The sequence below is a fragment of the Miscanthus floridulus genome, unplaced genomic scaffold, assembly GCF_019320115.1.
Source record: "Miscanthus floridulus cultivar M001 unplaced genomic scaffold, ASM1932011v1 os_1198_3, whole genome shotgun sequence".
Classification (NCBI taxonomy): domain Eukaryota; kingdom Viridiplantae; phylum Streptophyta; class Magnoliopsida; order Poales; family Poaceae; genus Miscanthus; species Miscanthus floridulus.
This window is the reverse complement of record NW_027097588.1, coordinates 10,529-28,020: the sequence shown is the minus strand read 5'-3', so window position 1 is coordinate 28,020 and position 17,492 is coordinate 10,529. Positions and strand designations below refer to the sequence as shown.

The 17,492-nt window shown below is 50.7% G+C and overlaps 1 protein-coding gene and 1 pseudogene across 1 annotated transcript; one reads left to right on the top strand and one right to left on the bottom strand.

Moving 5' to 3' along the window:
* On the bottom strand, window positions 1-11,965 carry LOC136533800 (uncharacterized). Its single transcript, XM_066526328.1, has 3 exons — window positions 11,463-11,965; window positions 5,805-5,820; window positions 1-225 (listed from the first exon to the last, which is right to left on the bottom strand). The coding sequence occupies exons 1-3, from the start codon at window positions 11,963-11,965 to the stop codon at window positions 1-3; spliced, it is 744 nt and encodes a 247-aa protein (XP_066382425.1).
* A 4,066-nt stretch (window positions 11,966-16,031) lies between these two features.
* LOC136533798 (E3 ubiquitin-protein ligase SINA-like 5) lies at window positions 16,032-17,121 on the top strand (annotated as a pseudogene).
* The last annotated feature ends 371 nt before the right edge of the window (window positions 17,122-17,492 follow it).

Here is a 17,492-nt window from a genome sequence, read left to right as displayed (position 1 = left end):
TTAGGGCCTGTCGATGACAGCCGGTGCCACCACCCGCTTCTTGACGTGGACGATGACGGAGACGCTGCCGGAGGAGCTCCAGTAGGCGTCCGGCACGAAGAGGAAGCCCTCGGGCGGGAGGTGGTCGGGCCCCGCCCACCGGCGCGTGCACGGCACGGGGCCGGACGCCGACAGTGAGAGTGCGCCGGGCCCGGGCTCCCCGGCGGCGCGGACCACCATGGTGTACTCGAGCGCACGGTCCGCCACTACTACACAAACTTTACTGGAGGCGGGCATTTTTGGTTTTCCGCGGCGGGCAAAGCCGTCCGCCGCGGCCTAGAGGCCACGGTAAATCGTGGCTTAACCGCGGCGGGCGGCTTTGCCCGCCGCGGTTAACCGATTTACCACGGCGGGCGGTGTAACGTGCCCGCCGCGGTAAACATACTTTTACCACGGCGGTCACGTTGAACCGCCCGCCGCGGTAAATTATTTTACCGCGGCGGACACGGTACAGAGCCCGCCGCGGTTATGTTCGTTAGCCGTGGCGGGCATTATTATTTGCCCGCCTCGGTAAATTATTTCCTGAATTAAAAAAAATACAGCAGCCATATAATTAAATTCAAATTCAAATTCAAATTCAAATCACATCCAGATTTCACAAATTAAACTTAAAAAGTATGCAGGCATTACACATGAGATAATATACATATATATACATTCACTTAGTCGTTCTTGTCATTGTTAATTCATTACATTTACATATTAAAGTCATTATACATGCCCTAAGGAGTAATCTTGCGGACGCATCATCGTGGGCCATTTCCTCAGCCTCTCGTACTCCGGTAAAATCGCTAGCTGGCTGTTCTCATTGAAGAACGTGCTCCCTTCAAGCACGCATTTGTCTAAGACAAACTTACATATGTCCGCCTTTGTCTGCTTGAAGGAGTGTTGGGTGCTCTGCACGTCTCTACACCAGTTCAATCCATTCTTGAGCACCCTCCAACTGCTGCTGTACTGCTTGCACTCCCTCAGGTACTCACAGACGTAGAAGCCACAGGTTTGTGATCCTACCGGTTGTTTGGCACACTGCATGATCGATACACAAGCATTAGAATACAGGCATTAGAACGCTTATGAACAGAACGCACAATTAAACCTTTCAAATACTTACCGGAAAGTTGCGTCTGATTTTGATGCGGTTCTTATGCTTAGCCTTAAAATTCTCTGTTCTTCGATCATAGCATTCAGGATCCTTCACGTACTCCTTATAAGCGCTATATGAAATGTACTAGTATTAGGCAGGGCATTAGAACGCATATGAGAAGACAGTTCAGTCACTTACACTCTGAGGCAATCTTCAAAGGCCTTGTACCCTTTTAAGTTTGGCATTCTCAACGAATCAAATACGCAGGCCCTGCCATCCTGAGGGTAGATGATAAATGCAACCCAGTGACCCTCGAGGCCTTGGCTGCGCCATTGAAACAAAATACAGGTTACAATGAGAAATAATAATACTAGCTAGCTACCCACTTATCTCTACAGGCATGTCTTCGACTTACCCAAAGTGGTAGGCAGCTACGATACACCCATTTCTCCTGATCTTCTTCATTGCTCCTAGTATGTACCTTGAAATGTTCAACTTCTCATTGTCCATCAGTTTCTTCCTGTGCGCCTCTCTCTGTCGCTTGGTCAAGTCTTTCATGGTTGGATGATTGTCATCTAGGTGGTAACCAATGATGACTCTTTGAGCAATATGCATTGGAGATAGATAGATAACATCAAGTTTTAGTTCCTTGGATATATAGGCCATCAACCTGCAAGGACAAGCCATCGTGGCATATATAAGTAGTCTTGACCGATTCAAAGGCAGGTGATATGTGAAACTCGCAATTCATCACTTACATAGAGAACAAGGTGACTTGGGCGATGTCAAGGTCTTGTTCCCGTAGTAGTCTGTACATGTCGTGGAAGTCCACGGGGAGTTCTACATCGTTGCCGGGCAAGTGAAAGTACTCCGCCACAACCTTGACTAGAAAACCATGTAGGCCAGCTTTTGCCGCTTCCATGTACCAGAGATGAAACCTCCTTGTCTCCCACCTTTCCTCGTCGACGAGCTGGGCCTTGGTTATCATGAACTTCCCATGCTCGTAATGGCCGGGGCAGTCATCCGATTCAGGAAATAGATGGAAAGGTGATCTTGGCCTGGGATAGAAATGTTAGTACGATATTATGGCAAAGAAAAGTTATTAGCAAATTATGCTCGCCGCTACCATACCTTTCGAACTCAAGTGAGTATGTGAGATGCCCTTGGTCGCCTTTAGTCTTCGCCGGCGGTGGAGGACAGTGGCTTGTGCTCGCAATGGCAGCAGGCGGTGTCTTTGCCCCCGGTTCCTCCGTGCCTTCCGGTCCTTTGCTTGTGCCCTTAGACGGACTATCGGGAGGTGCGGGTGGACTTGTTGTTGGAGGAGGAGAACGAGGGTGAGGGCTTGTGCCTCGGGGTGACTTCCTTCCCTTGTCATCCCCGCCATTGCCTTCGTCATCGCCGTCGCCGTGATCCGGATCATCGGGGGGACAAGATCCGGCAACGGATGGTTGTGATGCTGGTGTCGCCATCGGCGTAGAAGTTGGCGTCGAGAGAATGATCTCTATGTCGTCCTTGTTCCACAGGACTTCGGAACCAATGGCAGCTCCAAGGATCGTTACCCCTTGTGCAGTTGGATATTCCATTTCAAATTCTTCGTATTGGGTCGCATACCATGTAAGTATCACGGCAGCATAGTTGGCAGGGATCTGGTCTTGGTTGAAATCTTTGATATCTTCTTTGGGGTGCATGTAACCCTCACCCACGGTCAACTTTTTTGCCCTGCCGAACGGGATGTTGAGGTTGACGCGCATGGGTTGCCGGATGTCGTCGACGGGGTGCCTTGGGCGATCCTCGATCATCGGCAGTGGCTGCCCTTGTGTCTGCCCTTGTGGAACTTGTGGCACGGCCACGCCTGCCTGGCGAAGCATCTGTGACCTCATCGACACCATATCTGGGTCATTGCTCGTGAAGGCTTCTTTTATGGACCGACTGATCATTTCGGCCACGCCTTGATCATAGCCCTTCTAAAAGATGCCCTCCTTGTACCTCTGCCTTGACCGGTATGTGGCAGCGTCGGATTGCCATGACTCCACTGAGTTCCAGCTCATCTTCAACGACATGCCACGGACGCGGCCACGGTGCTCGGGGGTTCCCAGCGCTAGGGTCAGCAAGTCCTGGCCCCTGCGAACCTCGAAGCTGTCCTTGGATTTAGCGGCCTGGATGAGAGCCCTCTCCACCTCCTCGAACTTCGGCTCATTGAACTTGCTCGCGCCCTCCTTGAGCTTCTTCGGCTTGCGGGCATAAATGAAGTCCTTAGCCCTCAAGTCTACATCGTCGTACGGATCGGGAAGCCCGGTGGCAGCTCTAGCCCTTTCTTCCTCCCGCCACTGGGGCCTCTTACCAGCAAACCCAGTCATGCCCAAGTGGTGGGGGTGCAGGTTCTTCTTCGCGAGTGCGCTGAACTTGGCGCTCTTTGCCTTTGCTTCTTCTGTTGTTCTTTGTTTGCAGAACTCTTCCCAGTGATGTTCCTTCACCATAGTGTATTTGACACAGGGTGACTTGCCTAGCTTAAGGTAGTACCTAGTCAGCATGGACTTGAAGTTTCTAAAGGCTCTTCCTGCCACGTGCATGACCCACTCCCTGCACTTGTCTAGATCGGCGTCCTCGGGATAATGGAAGCTCCTCGTCACCTCACCCCAGATATGTGTCTTATAGTCGACCGGGACATTGTTCCACTCCGCCCAAGTGATCTCCACCTTGTCCTTGACTATACATGCCACCTGGTTGCTGAACTTGGCAAGGACCGTGGGTGGCGACAACGGGTTTCCCTCTGGTCCCACCTCATGGATCACATGGACTTCGCCGTGGATTTCCCTCCGGTGCCTCCCGTGTTCCCCCCTTCTCAGCTTTGTCCTCTGACCACTAGACTTACCTGAAGTGGTTGGAGATGGAGCGGGGGGTTCTTTGTCACTGACTTCTTCCTCCTCGAAATTCAATTCTCGAGGCACCACCGGCATCTGTTCAGGGTTTGGAGACCGCGCACTTTCAACTTCGTCGTCCCTCGGTTGGTAGGTCGGATCATCATCGTCCTCTGTACGACGTTTCTTTGTTGGCCTAGGGGTCATGGACACTTGGCTCTCGAGGCTAGTTGATGATGATGCACTAGGGGTAGGGTCGCGCCATTCGCTTATCGGTTCCTCCGCCATTGGAAAGCTACAATGAATACATATTTCAGTTGTATAGACACAGTTATAGAGTAGTAAAGTAGAGTAGTACTAGAGTAGTAGTTGGCTCAGATTTGCCCCATTGTCATCACATCGCTTTTAAACTGGTTGCTTGTATCTGGTATACAAGCCATCCTAGTTTAGCGGGGGCACTCGATCATCATCGCCGCTGCCTCAGCATAAAAGGGTTCACATCATTGCATATGCCACTGCCTCAGCAATAAGTTTAAAAGTTCATCATTGCATATGCCAAAAAAGGAAGCAGCCCCATTAAATAAAAACCTTTCACAAATCAAAAACAGGAGCAGCAGTAGTAGAATAGTAGTATAGGAGGGAGTAGAGGAGTAGAGGAGGAGGGAGTAGTAGTAGGCAGTAGTAGTATACTAGTAGTAGTATACTACTAGAAAGTAGTAGGCAGTAGTAGTAGTATACTAGTAGTAGTACAGGAGGAAGTAGAGGTAGGCAGTAGTAGTAGTATATACTAGTAGTAAAGGAGGGAGTGACCAATTCATCTCAAAATTCTCACAAATTATATCAAATTTGGCAAAATTGCAGCAGAGTGACCAATTCATCTCAAAATTCTCACAAATTTAGCTCAGAATTAGTTTAAAGGCAAGGTGCATCATAGGCAGTGGCATATGCTCAGAATTTTGTCATAAATTTCTTTGGCATCATAGGCAGCAAAAAGAATTGAATTCAAATGCTACGGTTCACCAAAAGCATCATAGATCAGTAGTATAGCAGTTCAAAATTCACCAAGTGTAGTACTGCTTTGTTCAGTTGAATTCAGAGTAGCAGCAGCAGCAGTAAGACAACAGTGGTAGAGAGAAATAGGTAATACAAGTACCATTTTGCATCAAGTAGTAGAGTACCAGTAAGGGGATAAGTAGTAGCTAGCCATCTCAAAAAACTTTCACAAATCAAAAAATTTGCATCAAGCTATAGAGTGTAGGCAGTAGACAGTAGAGTGTAGGTAGTAGAGTGCAGGCAGTGGATTAATGGGCATAATGGCAATTGGCAATGCCAAACTGCCAATGACAAGCAAGAGAGGCAAATGCCAAAAAAGTAACAATATTTTGCAGAGAGCATGGAAAAGTAAGGAATTACCACCCCTAATCAAAGCGTTCACAAGGAGGCTCATCAGAAGAGCACTTGCCACTGCTGAAAGAGCATCAAGGTATAGCATTCACATTGACAAACATTGTGCAGCTTGTGGTGCAGTGGAGGACGATGCCCATCTATTCTTTCACTGTCATCTACCCCGGGCGGTTTGGTTCTCCACTGATCCCCCTCTACGCACCAACAACCTTCCTAATGCGATGAATATATTTTCGTGAGCCATGGCTTTCTTTTTTAGATAGATTATTAGTGTACTAAATTTCAGAGCAGTATTGAAATTTCAGTCTTGTATTTTTGTATGACACTATCAGAATTTTGATAACAAATTGCAAGCATTTTGTGCACAACAGATTGAGTGAAGATTCTTTTCTATTGCTACCTTTTCTAGTTCATAGTACTTTTGATAATTGATTCCTTTTTGCTGTGTTCTTGTAACTTAATTAAGTTCTCAAACCTGAAATTTAATAAAGCTCTAAATATTAGACGGTTAGAACAAGTGATGACATTATTACCTCACCTTTTTTAACTACTGTGATTCACCCCTCCAGTTTTTTTAACAGAGTTTTGATCCATTACAAGGATTTGAATACTAAGATTGTTAGCACTAGGATTTCATGCCTAGGATTGTGATGGCTGTTAGTGAAAAACTAGAAAATTCCATAATATACATGTAACAAATTGGGCATACTTGATACGATTCATATCTAGTACAACTACAAACAGTTGGAATTGGAAATTAAGGAGTAAGACAGGAGAGAAATGTACCAAATTGTAGGTTGCAGCTGTACCAGAGCAGACGAATAGGAGTGCAACCTTGAAGGCCCGACCGCAGGAACGGAGCTCCGGCCACCAGCCTGCGCCCTACAAGCCGTGGGTGGTGGCGCAAGACAGCCGGGGCCCGGGGCGGTGCAGCACGCCACCGCTGCTCTGCCTACACCTTTCCGGCGGTGACGCCGGCCGGGCTACGTGAGCACGGCCGTGGGCAAGGGAGAGGAGGACTCGAGATGGTGGCAGCGGTAGGATCCAGTCACTGCGAGGTGCTAGGGTTCCGGTGAGCAGCCGAGTCGAGAGACTCGAGAGCACGGGGGCGGGGCGTGGGTAAGGGAGAGGAGGATGGGGGCGCGGACCGGGCACGGGGAGGAGAACGGGGGCGGGGGTCGGTGCGCGGAGGAGCTCAATCGGCGGTGGAGCCCAGCGGCGGCGGCGTGAGATTTTGGCAGCCCTTCGGGGTAAAACTGAACCGCGCGAAAGACCGCCAAGATGTTGAGGGTGGGGACGGCTTATATAGGTTGCGATTAACCGCGGCGGGCAACGTAACAGACCGCCGCGGGAAATGTTTACCGCGGCGGGCTGTTAAGTTGCCCGCCGCGGTTAATCTATTAACCGCGGCGGGCGCTGTTATATGCCCGCCGCGGTAAAGATCATCAGTTCAGAATTCATTAGCTATCTTAAGTCTCATGAAGATGAAACTAGTCTATACTAACATAATTCATTAGCTAATTCATTAGCTATATTCATTAGTCTATACTTTTGAGGTCCCTTGGCTTTTTATTACTTGACTTTTGTAGCACACTTAAGAATCTTATCCTCTTTTATAGAGTATGCATATAGAGTATCTGGGATTGTTACATATAGAGTCTCTAGGATACATTATTATATATATGTCTCTGGGATACGTATAGAGTCCACTACATTATTACATATATATATATATATATGTCTCTGGGATACATAAATCATTTTGGTGCAGGTGCTTTCACCGTCCTCTTCTCACCATCGGGGCGGGCCCACGGCATCATCCTGGACTTGTTGAATCGGTCCTCGACGGCCTTGATCTTCTTTGGGTGATCGGTAAAAAGCTCGAGCTCTGCGTAGTTGTTGTATTGTTTGGGACTCTGCACCCCATCAGCTCCCACAATCCGCTGCTTTCTGGACACAACCACATGCCTTTTTGGGTCCTCTGCATATATATAGTAGGCCACTTGTGCGACATTGGTTGCTAGTACCCACGGGTCATCTTTGTAGCCGATACTTTTGAGGTCCACGGTGGTTAGCCCATAACTGTCCACTGCAACCGCATTCGGTTTGACCCACTGGCAATGGAAGACGGTTATGCGTAGGTTCTGGCCGTAGTCAAGTTCCCATATTTCTTCAACTTGCCCATAGTATTGCCTCCTCTGGCCCGTGTACTCTTCTTCGCCCTCGTATCGAACACCGTAGTTCTGTGCCGAGCTCTTCTTGTCCTTGTCTTTCATGTGGAACCTGTAGCCCTGGACGTCATACCCTTGCCATGTGGTGATTTGGCTGGATGGGCCTAACACAAGCCTCTTAACGGTCTCCGTATCTTCATCAGGGCATCCTTCAAGGGGTATGTGTTGCTCTTTGAGCCAGTCTACGAAATTGCTCTTGTGATGGTTCTGGACCCATGCCTCCGTGCGTTGTCCATCATTAGCGGCGCGGATCTCTTCCAGGTTCTTTTCAATATATTTCTCCATGCTCACTAACTGATGAAGGATGCTGTAATGAGCTTCTTCCACCATTCGGTTTGGCACATCGGTGCGCACTTTTTGGCCTGTGCACCCCATTCCTGAGGTTTTGCCTTCGTGGTGATGGACAGGCAACCCAATCACCCTCCCATCTCTTATGTACCTCATACACCAGTTCACGGCCTCCTCCGTTGTGTATGCCTCGATCATAGAGCCCTTCGGGTAAGCGCGGTTATGGACGTATCTATTGAGGGTGGACATGAACCGCTCGTACGTCCACATCTGGTGTAGGTACACGGGGCCTAGTTGATGGATCTGATCGACCATATGCATCATTAGGTGTGGCATAATATCAAAGTAAGATGGTGGAAAGCACATCTCGAGCTGGCAAAGGGTCTCCGCGATGAACTCCTTCAGGGCAGGCAGCTCAGCCTTATCAATGACCTTCTGAGTGATGCAATTAAAGAAGTATGACATCCGTGTGATGACCATCTTCACGTACTCTGGACGGATAGCCCTAATCGCAATTGGTAGGAACACCGTCAGCATGACGTGGCAGTCGTGTGAGTTGTAGCCGGTCATTATGAGGTCTTTCATGGAGACTAGGCTCTTGATGTTGGAAGAGAAACCAGTCGGCACCTTGATACCCCTAAGCAACTTAAGAAAATCCATCCTCTCGTCTTGCGTTAGGTTGCAGGCCGCACCCGGGATATCGACTTTACCATTCTGAGGCGGTCCCGGGTGAAGGTCCGGCCTGATGCCCAGATTGACAAGATCCGTCCGTGACTTAATACCATCCTTTGTCTTGCCCTTGATGTCCAGCAGGACACCGATCGTGCTTTCGAAGACATTTTTCTCCAGGTGCATGCAATCGATGGCATGGGGTGTATTCAGTGTTTTCCAATACGACAGGTACTTGAAGAAAATTGACATCTTCTTGAAAGGAACGGCGGCGGGGACTTCCTCCGTCTGGTCCCGCTTTCGCTTCCTTGTCTGCTTGGGCCCCTCTTTAGGCGGCTTCTTCTTCTTTCCAAACTCCACCTGATCCATGTCCTTGACCATCTCATACACCTTTGTTCCCCAACTAGTCTGCGTCATTTGATCACGCTGCGGCTCGTCTTGATTGTCAAAGTATTTGTTCATAATACTTCTTCTATACCTATGATTTTTGGTGAGGAACCGTCTGTGCCTCGTGTACACCATCTTATTGGATCCCTTAAGGTAAGTGTAGCAGGTCTCGTCGATACAAATTACGCAGCCGGTCTTCCCTTTGATCTGCCCCGATAGTGAGAAGAGACCGGGGTAATCGGTGATGGTGACAAAGATGATTGCTTTTAGTGTGAACTTCTCCTTGCGGGATGCATCCACCATCTGGACCCCAACATCAAATAGTATCTTCATTTCCTCCATGAACGGCTCCAGGAACACATCTATATCGTTGCCGGGCTGCTTCGGTCCGGAGATAAGCATGGTCAGCATAAGGTACCTACACTTCTGACATAGATGGGGAGGTAGGTTGTACATGGTGAGCACGACGGGCCAAGTGCTGTGCGAGTTGCTAAGCTCACCGAACGGGTTCATCCCGTCGGTACTTAGCGCGAACCTAACATGCCTGGGCTCCTTGCCAAACTCCGGGTAGGCCTCGTCGAAATCCTTCCACTGCTTGCCATCGGATGGGTGCCGTAGCTTGCCATCGTCGTTCAGGCGGTCAGCAGATGCATGCCAGGACATGAGCTTGGCATCGTCCGGGTTCCCGAATATTGCACGCAGGCGATCGGTCACGGGCAGGTACCACACCGACAGTGCTGGACTTTTCCTATGCGTGTAACCCTCTTCTTCATCGTCCTGCTGAGCCGAGATCTGTTTGGCCACACTGCTCTTCTTTGCCCCCTTCTTGTTCTTCTTCCGACCACCCCGCAAGCCTCCCTCGTCTTCTGCATCCACGCGACAACCAGCATTTTTCTTGTACTGACTAAAGCCGCAGTGCGGACAACTCGTCAAATTCTCATACTCATTGCCTCGATACAGGATGCAGTGGTTAGGGCATGCATCAAACTTTCTAAGCTTCATCGCCACTGGCCGGATCAGCTTCTTGGCCCGATAAGTATTGGCGGGCACCTTGTTAGCCGTTGGGTACGTGGTGGCAAGGTAGCTTAACAACTCATTGAAGCTAGTGTCAGACCAACCATGACGAGCCTTCAACATCAACATATGGAGGTTAAAACGGAGCGCCGTGCAGTCCTTTGGACAATCGCCGCCGTCCTTATAGAGAGGATCAACTGCCGCCTGTTTCAACTCTCTGAAATTCTCCAACCACTTTGGGCAACCCAACACAACGTCGTCTTCATCGAAGTGTTTGACTAGATCTTCAACAAGTTGCACATCCTCGGGTTGGCTCACAGTATCCTGACCATCAACACCGTCGCCGGCTTCGTCAGCCATGTCTTGCATTACATCATCCACCGTGATGTAATCACGACAACTGTTGTCACTGTCGGCTGGCGCAGCTGCTGCGGAAGGATCTTTATTCACCGGTGGTGCTGTCGTCGTCGGCGTCGAAGAGGTAACTCCAGATGCAGCGCCACTCGCACCAACTCTTTCGCCGTGAAATGTCCAGACTGTGTAGCCCTCGATGAAACCATACATGATCAAATGAGTTTGCACCTCGCTGTCTCGGTGGGCTTTCAGGTTCTTGCAACGAGAACATGGACATATGGTTGTCATCCGCTTCAGTCTCTCACGGTGAGCTTTACCAGCCGCAATAAACTTCCTTAATTCAAAGAGGTACCGCGGATCATTCACTCTATCGATCCGGTACATCCATTCCGATCTATCCATCGTATCTGCGAACATTATCCATCACAATCAACATTAAATAAAGAAGAATTAGGAGAAATTGATGATTTTTACGTCCAAAATCATGAAAAAGAGAGGAAATGACGATGTGAAAGATGAAGCATGCATCTATGATGAATCTAAAGTTAAAGAAATACATGACATCATTTTTTCCATTAAAATTGATCTAGATCTAGATCTAGATCTAAAGAGAACTCTAGGTGATGGAAATAAAGAGAGAGGATGGAAGGAGAGAGGGAGAGCCTTTATGAACCTCTTATGATGTCCTCCTCCTTCAAATCCAAGCCCTTCAACTCAAATCAAAAGTTTCCTCAAATTTTAGGGCAAAGCCTCCCCCCATGAGTTTTGAGAGAGGAAGACCCGTGGAGAAGAAGGAGGGTCTGAGGTCTGTATATGTACAGGCTTTACCGCGGCGGGCAACATAAAACGCCCGCCTCGGTAAATCAAGTCTTTACCGCGGCGGGCAGTTTAAAGCGCCCGCTATGGTAAACCGTATTAACCGCGGCGGGCTATTCATACCGCCCGCCGCGGTAAATAACGATTTTCTGCGGCGGGCAGGTAAGGTGGCCCGCCGCGGTAAACCAATTTCCCGCAGCGGGCGCCCCGGTGGCCGGCCTCGCTGGCCGGCCACCGGTTAACCGTGGCGGGCAAAAAAGGTGCCCGCCACGGAGCGTGTTTTGGCCACGCTGCGCAAATTCATTCCTGTAGTAGTGCGCCGCGGGACGCGGGCCGACGGAGAGCAGCGCGAGCGAGCGGCCCGAGGGGACGTCCCCGCCGTTGAGCAGCAGGAAGACGCGCGCGTCGGGGGCGTGCAGGAGCACCCGGAACAGCATGCTCCGGTGCAGCGTCACCGTCGCCTCCCGGACGAAGCCGACGGCGGCGCCGGCGTCGTCGTCTCCTCCGGCGCCAGCGCCGCCAGCCCGGTGCACGTCGCGGATGTGGTCGTGGAGGAGGAGGCCCGAGTAGGCGCAGCCCGGGATCGGGCAGGAGCACGGCGCGTGGTAGCAGTAGGCGGCCTCGTGGGCGCGCTTCCCGGCGTAGGGGACCTTCTCCTTGCACCCGGCGTTGCTGAAGCCGCAGGGGACGAGCATGGCCGCGATGGCGGTCTCCAGCGGCCGGCAGCGGATGGCGCCGATGGGGTCGCGGCAGGACGGGCACGTCCCCTGCACGCGGTCGCAGCAGCCTCGGCACGCCGCGTGCCCGTTCTTGCACTGCATGCGTGGCACGTACGGAACGGATCAGTATCATGCATGGTCAGTAGTAGCACACTAGCACGGGCACATCAACATTGATGTCAAGATGAGCTAGAGGAGATGATGGTGGGGTGGGGTGGCTTGCCTGGAACACGGCGGCTTCGAATGGCGAACATTGATGTCAAGATGAGCTAGAGGAGATGATGGTGGGGTGGCTTGCCTGGAACACGGCGGCTTCGAATGGCGCGAAGCAGAGAGGGCACTCCAGCGAGTCCACAGGCAGGGTGACGTCCAGGGTCTTGGGTTCGTCGGCGTCGTGCCCCGTTTCCGGTTCCTTTTTGGGCACGGCCACGTCCCGTTTGCGGAGTGCTGTCCGGGCCTTCTTCGGCGTGGCGACGCCATCGACCTTGTCTCCGCTCCTTTTTCTCCATCTCTCGTCACCCTAATCGACCTCGAGCAAGAAGCAACATACTACTGGTGCAAGCCAAGGGCAGGGCTGGAGGGTGATTTTATACAAGGTCGACGCCAAGTTTTTCGAACCGGACCGGACCGGCGGTTGAACCGCTAAAAGACCGAACCAGGGCCTACATCGGTCTGGTTCACTTAAAAGATCGTCCATGCAATCGAACCGTTAAAAACCGGTTTAAACCGGCCGGTTTTTTGTCGAACCGGTGAACCGGGCGGTTCTGTGTGAACCGGGGCGGTTTTTTATTTAGTTCAAAAATACCCTCTGGTAGCTCAGGAGAAGGCTATCTGTTCAGGGGTAATAATGGAATAATGTGTCACTGTTTCTTTTAGGTTACTGGGCGAGCGTGAGGCCGGGGTGCCGGGCGTTGCGCGGGGCGAGCGGCGCCCGTCGCGGCCGCGTGCCTGCGCGGGGCGAGCGGGCAACGTCGCGGCCGTGCCCGAGCAAGCTGCGGTCCTGCGCGGGGCGAGCGGGCGCCGTCGCGGCTGTGCGCGATCGGTCGCGTGCGGGCGTGCGCGAGTCCGTTGCGCGAGCCGGGCGTGCGCGAGCGAGCCGCGGGCCTCGCGGGGCGAGCGGGCGCCGTCGCGGGCTGTGCGCGAGGCCGCGTCGTACGCATTACTAAACTTGAAATTGATGCTACACGGAGATACATGTAAGAGCAATAATATGACAGAAGATGGGCAACTGATTTGAGCTCAAATGATGCTAAACAATGGAGGAAATCATCATGTGCCACCTCTGAAAGGATCAAGATGCCCAAGAGGGGGGGTGAATTGGGCTAATTCTAAATTTTCTTGCAATAATCAAATCCTATGGTTAGCCCAATTAACCCCTTGTGCCTAGAAAAGTGTTTCTATTAATCTAATGCACACCGGACTTACAACCTATGTTCCAAACTTACTCAGGCATGGCAATTCTATGAATGTAAAGACAAGTATTGAATTGCTTAAAGTAAATGCTCAAAGTAAATAGAGAGAGAGGAACGCAGCGATATTTTGCCGAGGTATCGGAGAGTCGCCACTCCCCACTAGTCCTCGTTGGAGCACCCGCGCAAGGGTGTAGCCCCCCCCCCCTTGATCCGCGCAAGGATCAAGTGCTCTCTACGGGTTGATTCTTCGACACTCCGTCGCGGCGAATCACCCAAAACCGCTCACAACTTGAGTTGGGTCACCCACAAGCTCCGCCGGGTGATCACCAAGCTCTCAATCACCACCAAGCCGTCTAGGTGATGGCGATCACCAAGAGTAACAAGCACGAACTCTCACTTGACCACGCGAAGCCTAATGAGAACGGTGGATGCACACTTTGCTACTCTTGATTCACTAATGAGGCTACTCTCTTGGATTCACGAATCTCAATCACCTCACTAGGACCTTGCTCTTCTTGGCACTCACAAACGTGTTTCTCAGCTATTGGAATGAGCAAAAGTGACTCCACACACGAGTGAAGCTTCTATTTATAAGGCAGCCTGAAAAACGAACCGTTATGAGCTTCTGCGGGGGTGATCGGATGCTCTAGTCATGTTGACCGGACGCTCCGGTCAGTTCAACCCACATTCCAGTGTTTAAGTGTTGACCGGACGCTGGCAGGGTCCGATCACCACTGACCGAACGCGTCCGGTCGCATTAAACCCTCACTGGATGCTTACTGTACTCGACCGGACGCGTCCAGTCGCAGATTTCCTTCTCTAGAACCTTACTGGAGTCGACCGGACGCTGCCTCTCAGCGTCCGGTCATTTGACCACTCCAGCGTCCGGGTCGCACCGAACGCAGTCTCTTGATCAAATGAACTGACCGGACCCTGCGGCCAGCGTCCGGTCGCACCAGAGCCAGCGTCCGGTCAGCATTTGACCTCCATTCACTTCCAACTCTCGAACATATGTGAATGAAGTTTGCTCCATAGTATCATAGGGCTGTTGTGGAGCTACCTAGAGCTAGTTTTAACAAGTGTGCACCACACCTAACTCACTAGACTCACCTAGGTCAAGCTATCCATTCATTCCCCCTTACTAGTACGGCCAAAGGAAAAACAAAGTCCTAACTACTCTAAGTGTCACTCCAACTCCAATCGACACTTAGAACTAGTCATCCTTAACCTTGTCGTCCATCCTTTGAAAACCGAAATGATTTCCATTGTAGGGGCATGACAACCTTGATTGCCCAATTGATCTCCATTACCATGACCTAACTTAATTGCCTCTGCAAAACACACGTTAGTCATAGTAATCTTGTATTGTCATTAATCACCGAATACCCAACTAGGGGCCTAGATGCTTTCAACCTCTATATCAAATCCCATCCAAAGACGCAAAAGCCAGGAAACAAAACAACAAAAAGTCATACGAGAGCACAAACTAACTCTTAGATCAAACTTCTTCAAAGAAATGAAGATCAGCCCCCACCCTTTGAGAAAACACTTTTTGGGGGACTCTTAGAGCTTGTCCATTCAGATAACACCTGTCCAAGTAAGGGAGTGAGGAGCTTAGGGAGGAAGAAGTAGTGGCAAAAAATAGGTCTTTCAATAATAGAGCCAGACATTCTAAGATGACCACTTTTATATATTTTTTTTAAAAAAAATGCTGCCTTTCTAAGGGGGTTCACTTCTATTAATGTCTACTCCCTTCATTCTAAATTAAATAACTTTTCAAGGTTTAAAATTTGTCAAAAAATAACATTCTACAAAACACACGGTACACCGCCTCTTAATATGGAAGCTAATCACAGGTGCATGCAAATGAGAACTGCCAAATTCAGAAGATATCCTCGGAGATAGAAAAGGGATGAGGATAGATGCGTCTTTTATCCACATCCTTAATTTATCTAAAAGTTTCAAGAGAATTGTTTATTTTGAATGGAGGGATTTTATCGAGTTAGGGCCACCTCATTTTTTAAAAACCGGCACTAAGAATGTCCACCTCTATTAATTAGGAGCTATCTTTAAAAACCTTTTATTAATAATAGTACACCAAGCATGCTATAGGCGTGGCCTACCTAAGCGTACACCTCCCAGGCATCATGCATATGTGCATGCAGATCAAGCCAGGGAGAGAAAGTATATGCGGTGAAGATTCTTGTAGTAACAATATAATTTTGATTTTATCGTGGGTATGGTGACTGGGTGAGACCACACCTGCAGGCCGTAGTCAATAGTATAAATTCACCCTGATCAAGCAAGGGATTACCTGCGTGGGATTGTAATCCATGTTAATTTTTTTCTAGGTTTTTCTTTTCTTTTCTGGCTTTTAGTTACTTAATTGTGTCATAAATTTTTAAAACTAATGGCTATAATTTGTTAGAGCTATTATATCAAACTATCGCAACGGTAACCGGAGTAATGTAGCAAACATAAATTGCTATCTAGAGATACCATTTACCTCCAATCATAGGGTTTGATGAAAGCCTTTTTTTTTTTGAAATTCTGCAACTGCCTCCTCTATTCTGGTGTATGATATGACTCAGCAGCTTGTTTGCTCGTTCACGCCACACATAGCCGGTTGGGGCCAGAAGAGGCTTCTCTTCTTGTGCTTGTGGTCACCACCGAGCTCACCTTCTGATCCGTTCCCCAAACCGAATAAGATGATTTGGTACGTTGCTGCTGGCACCACACTTGAGTGACAGGAGGAGATGGCTGAACAGAGCAAGAGGGGCTCGCAGCTGGAGAACGGCGAGCACGGCCACAACGGCAAGAAGGCGAGGGCGCAGGCCATGCCCAACGGCGTGATCAAGCGGGAGCAGCAAGAGATAGACGAGGCAGCAGAGGATGAAGAAGAGCAGGAGGAAGGAGAGGTTAGCCAGGGCAGCAGCGCGGAAGCCATGGAGGAGGCGCAGATCAATTTGACGTTTGGGCTCACCTTGTTCCACTGCCGATCTTGTCGCCTTCCCCTCAAGCCTCCAACGTTCAAGGTCGGTTGCTCTGTTCTCATCATCGACATGTCATCGAGATCACTGATGAAAACTAAAGATTTTTTGTGCTTTCAGTGTGAGTACGGGCACGTGATATGCGGCACCTGCTGCAACAGCCACGAGCAGGTGTGCCGCGGCGCCGCCATCTACTCGCCGTGCGTGGAGGGTCCGCCTTCGTGCGCGAAGCCAAGCAGCCCTGCGCGTACGAGGAGTTCGGGTGCAAGAGCTCCGTGGTGTACTTCGAGGCGGCGGACCACCAGCGCGCGTGCCAGTGGGCGCCCTGCTCGTGCCCGGACCCCGGCTGCGGCTTCTTCAGCTCGCCGGCGAGGCTGGCCGACCACTTCGCTGGCGCCCACTCCTGGCCCGTCACGGAGATGAGCTACGGGAAGCCGCTCAGGGTCACCCTTCCGCCGCCGCAGGGCTGGCACGTGCTGGTGGGCGAGGAGGGCCGGCGCGTGTTCCTGGTGTCCGCGTGCACGCTAGGCGCGGCCGCCGCGGTGTCGCTGGTGTGCGTGAGGGCCAACGGCGACGCGGCGGAGGGGGGCGCCCCAGTTCAGGTGCAAGCTCTGGGCGGAGGCCCGCCAGCAGCAAGGAGGAGCGTGCAATGATGATGTCCATGGTGCGGAGCAGCAGCATGTCCGGCGCCGGTGCGTTCTCGGCCGCCGACCAGGCCATGTTCCTTGCGATGCCACCGGAGATCCTGGACGACGTGTCCGGCGAGGCGCCCGTCCTCATGGTTCGCATCGACAGAGCAGGCGCTGATGCCAAGTCGACCAAGCACCGAGGAGCTCTGGCTCTAGGAGGCTGCTGACCTGCACTGATGGCTGAGGATGCTACCGTGGCAGGCTGGCAGCCATGACTGCTTGGAACACAATGATGCATGGCAATTGGCAAATGCAAGGGAGCCGAGCCTTTGGCAGCTTGTGACTGTTTTGTGGGGGGAGATTTTGCTTGTGATTCAGTGATTGTTATTGACCTTGATGTTAGCATACCGGGTTTGGTATTCACGAAATTCATTAGGCTATGATAGCGAGTAGATCATCATAGGAAAGGAGGATATGCCAACGTAGAGGAATTAATAATAGTGAGTAGATTCATCATTAGGCTATGTTAGAGCTTTTATCGTCGACGCATTTCTTCAAAAATCAAAATTCTGTTTAAAAATCAGGTCGTTTCTGCTGT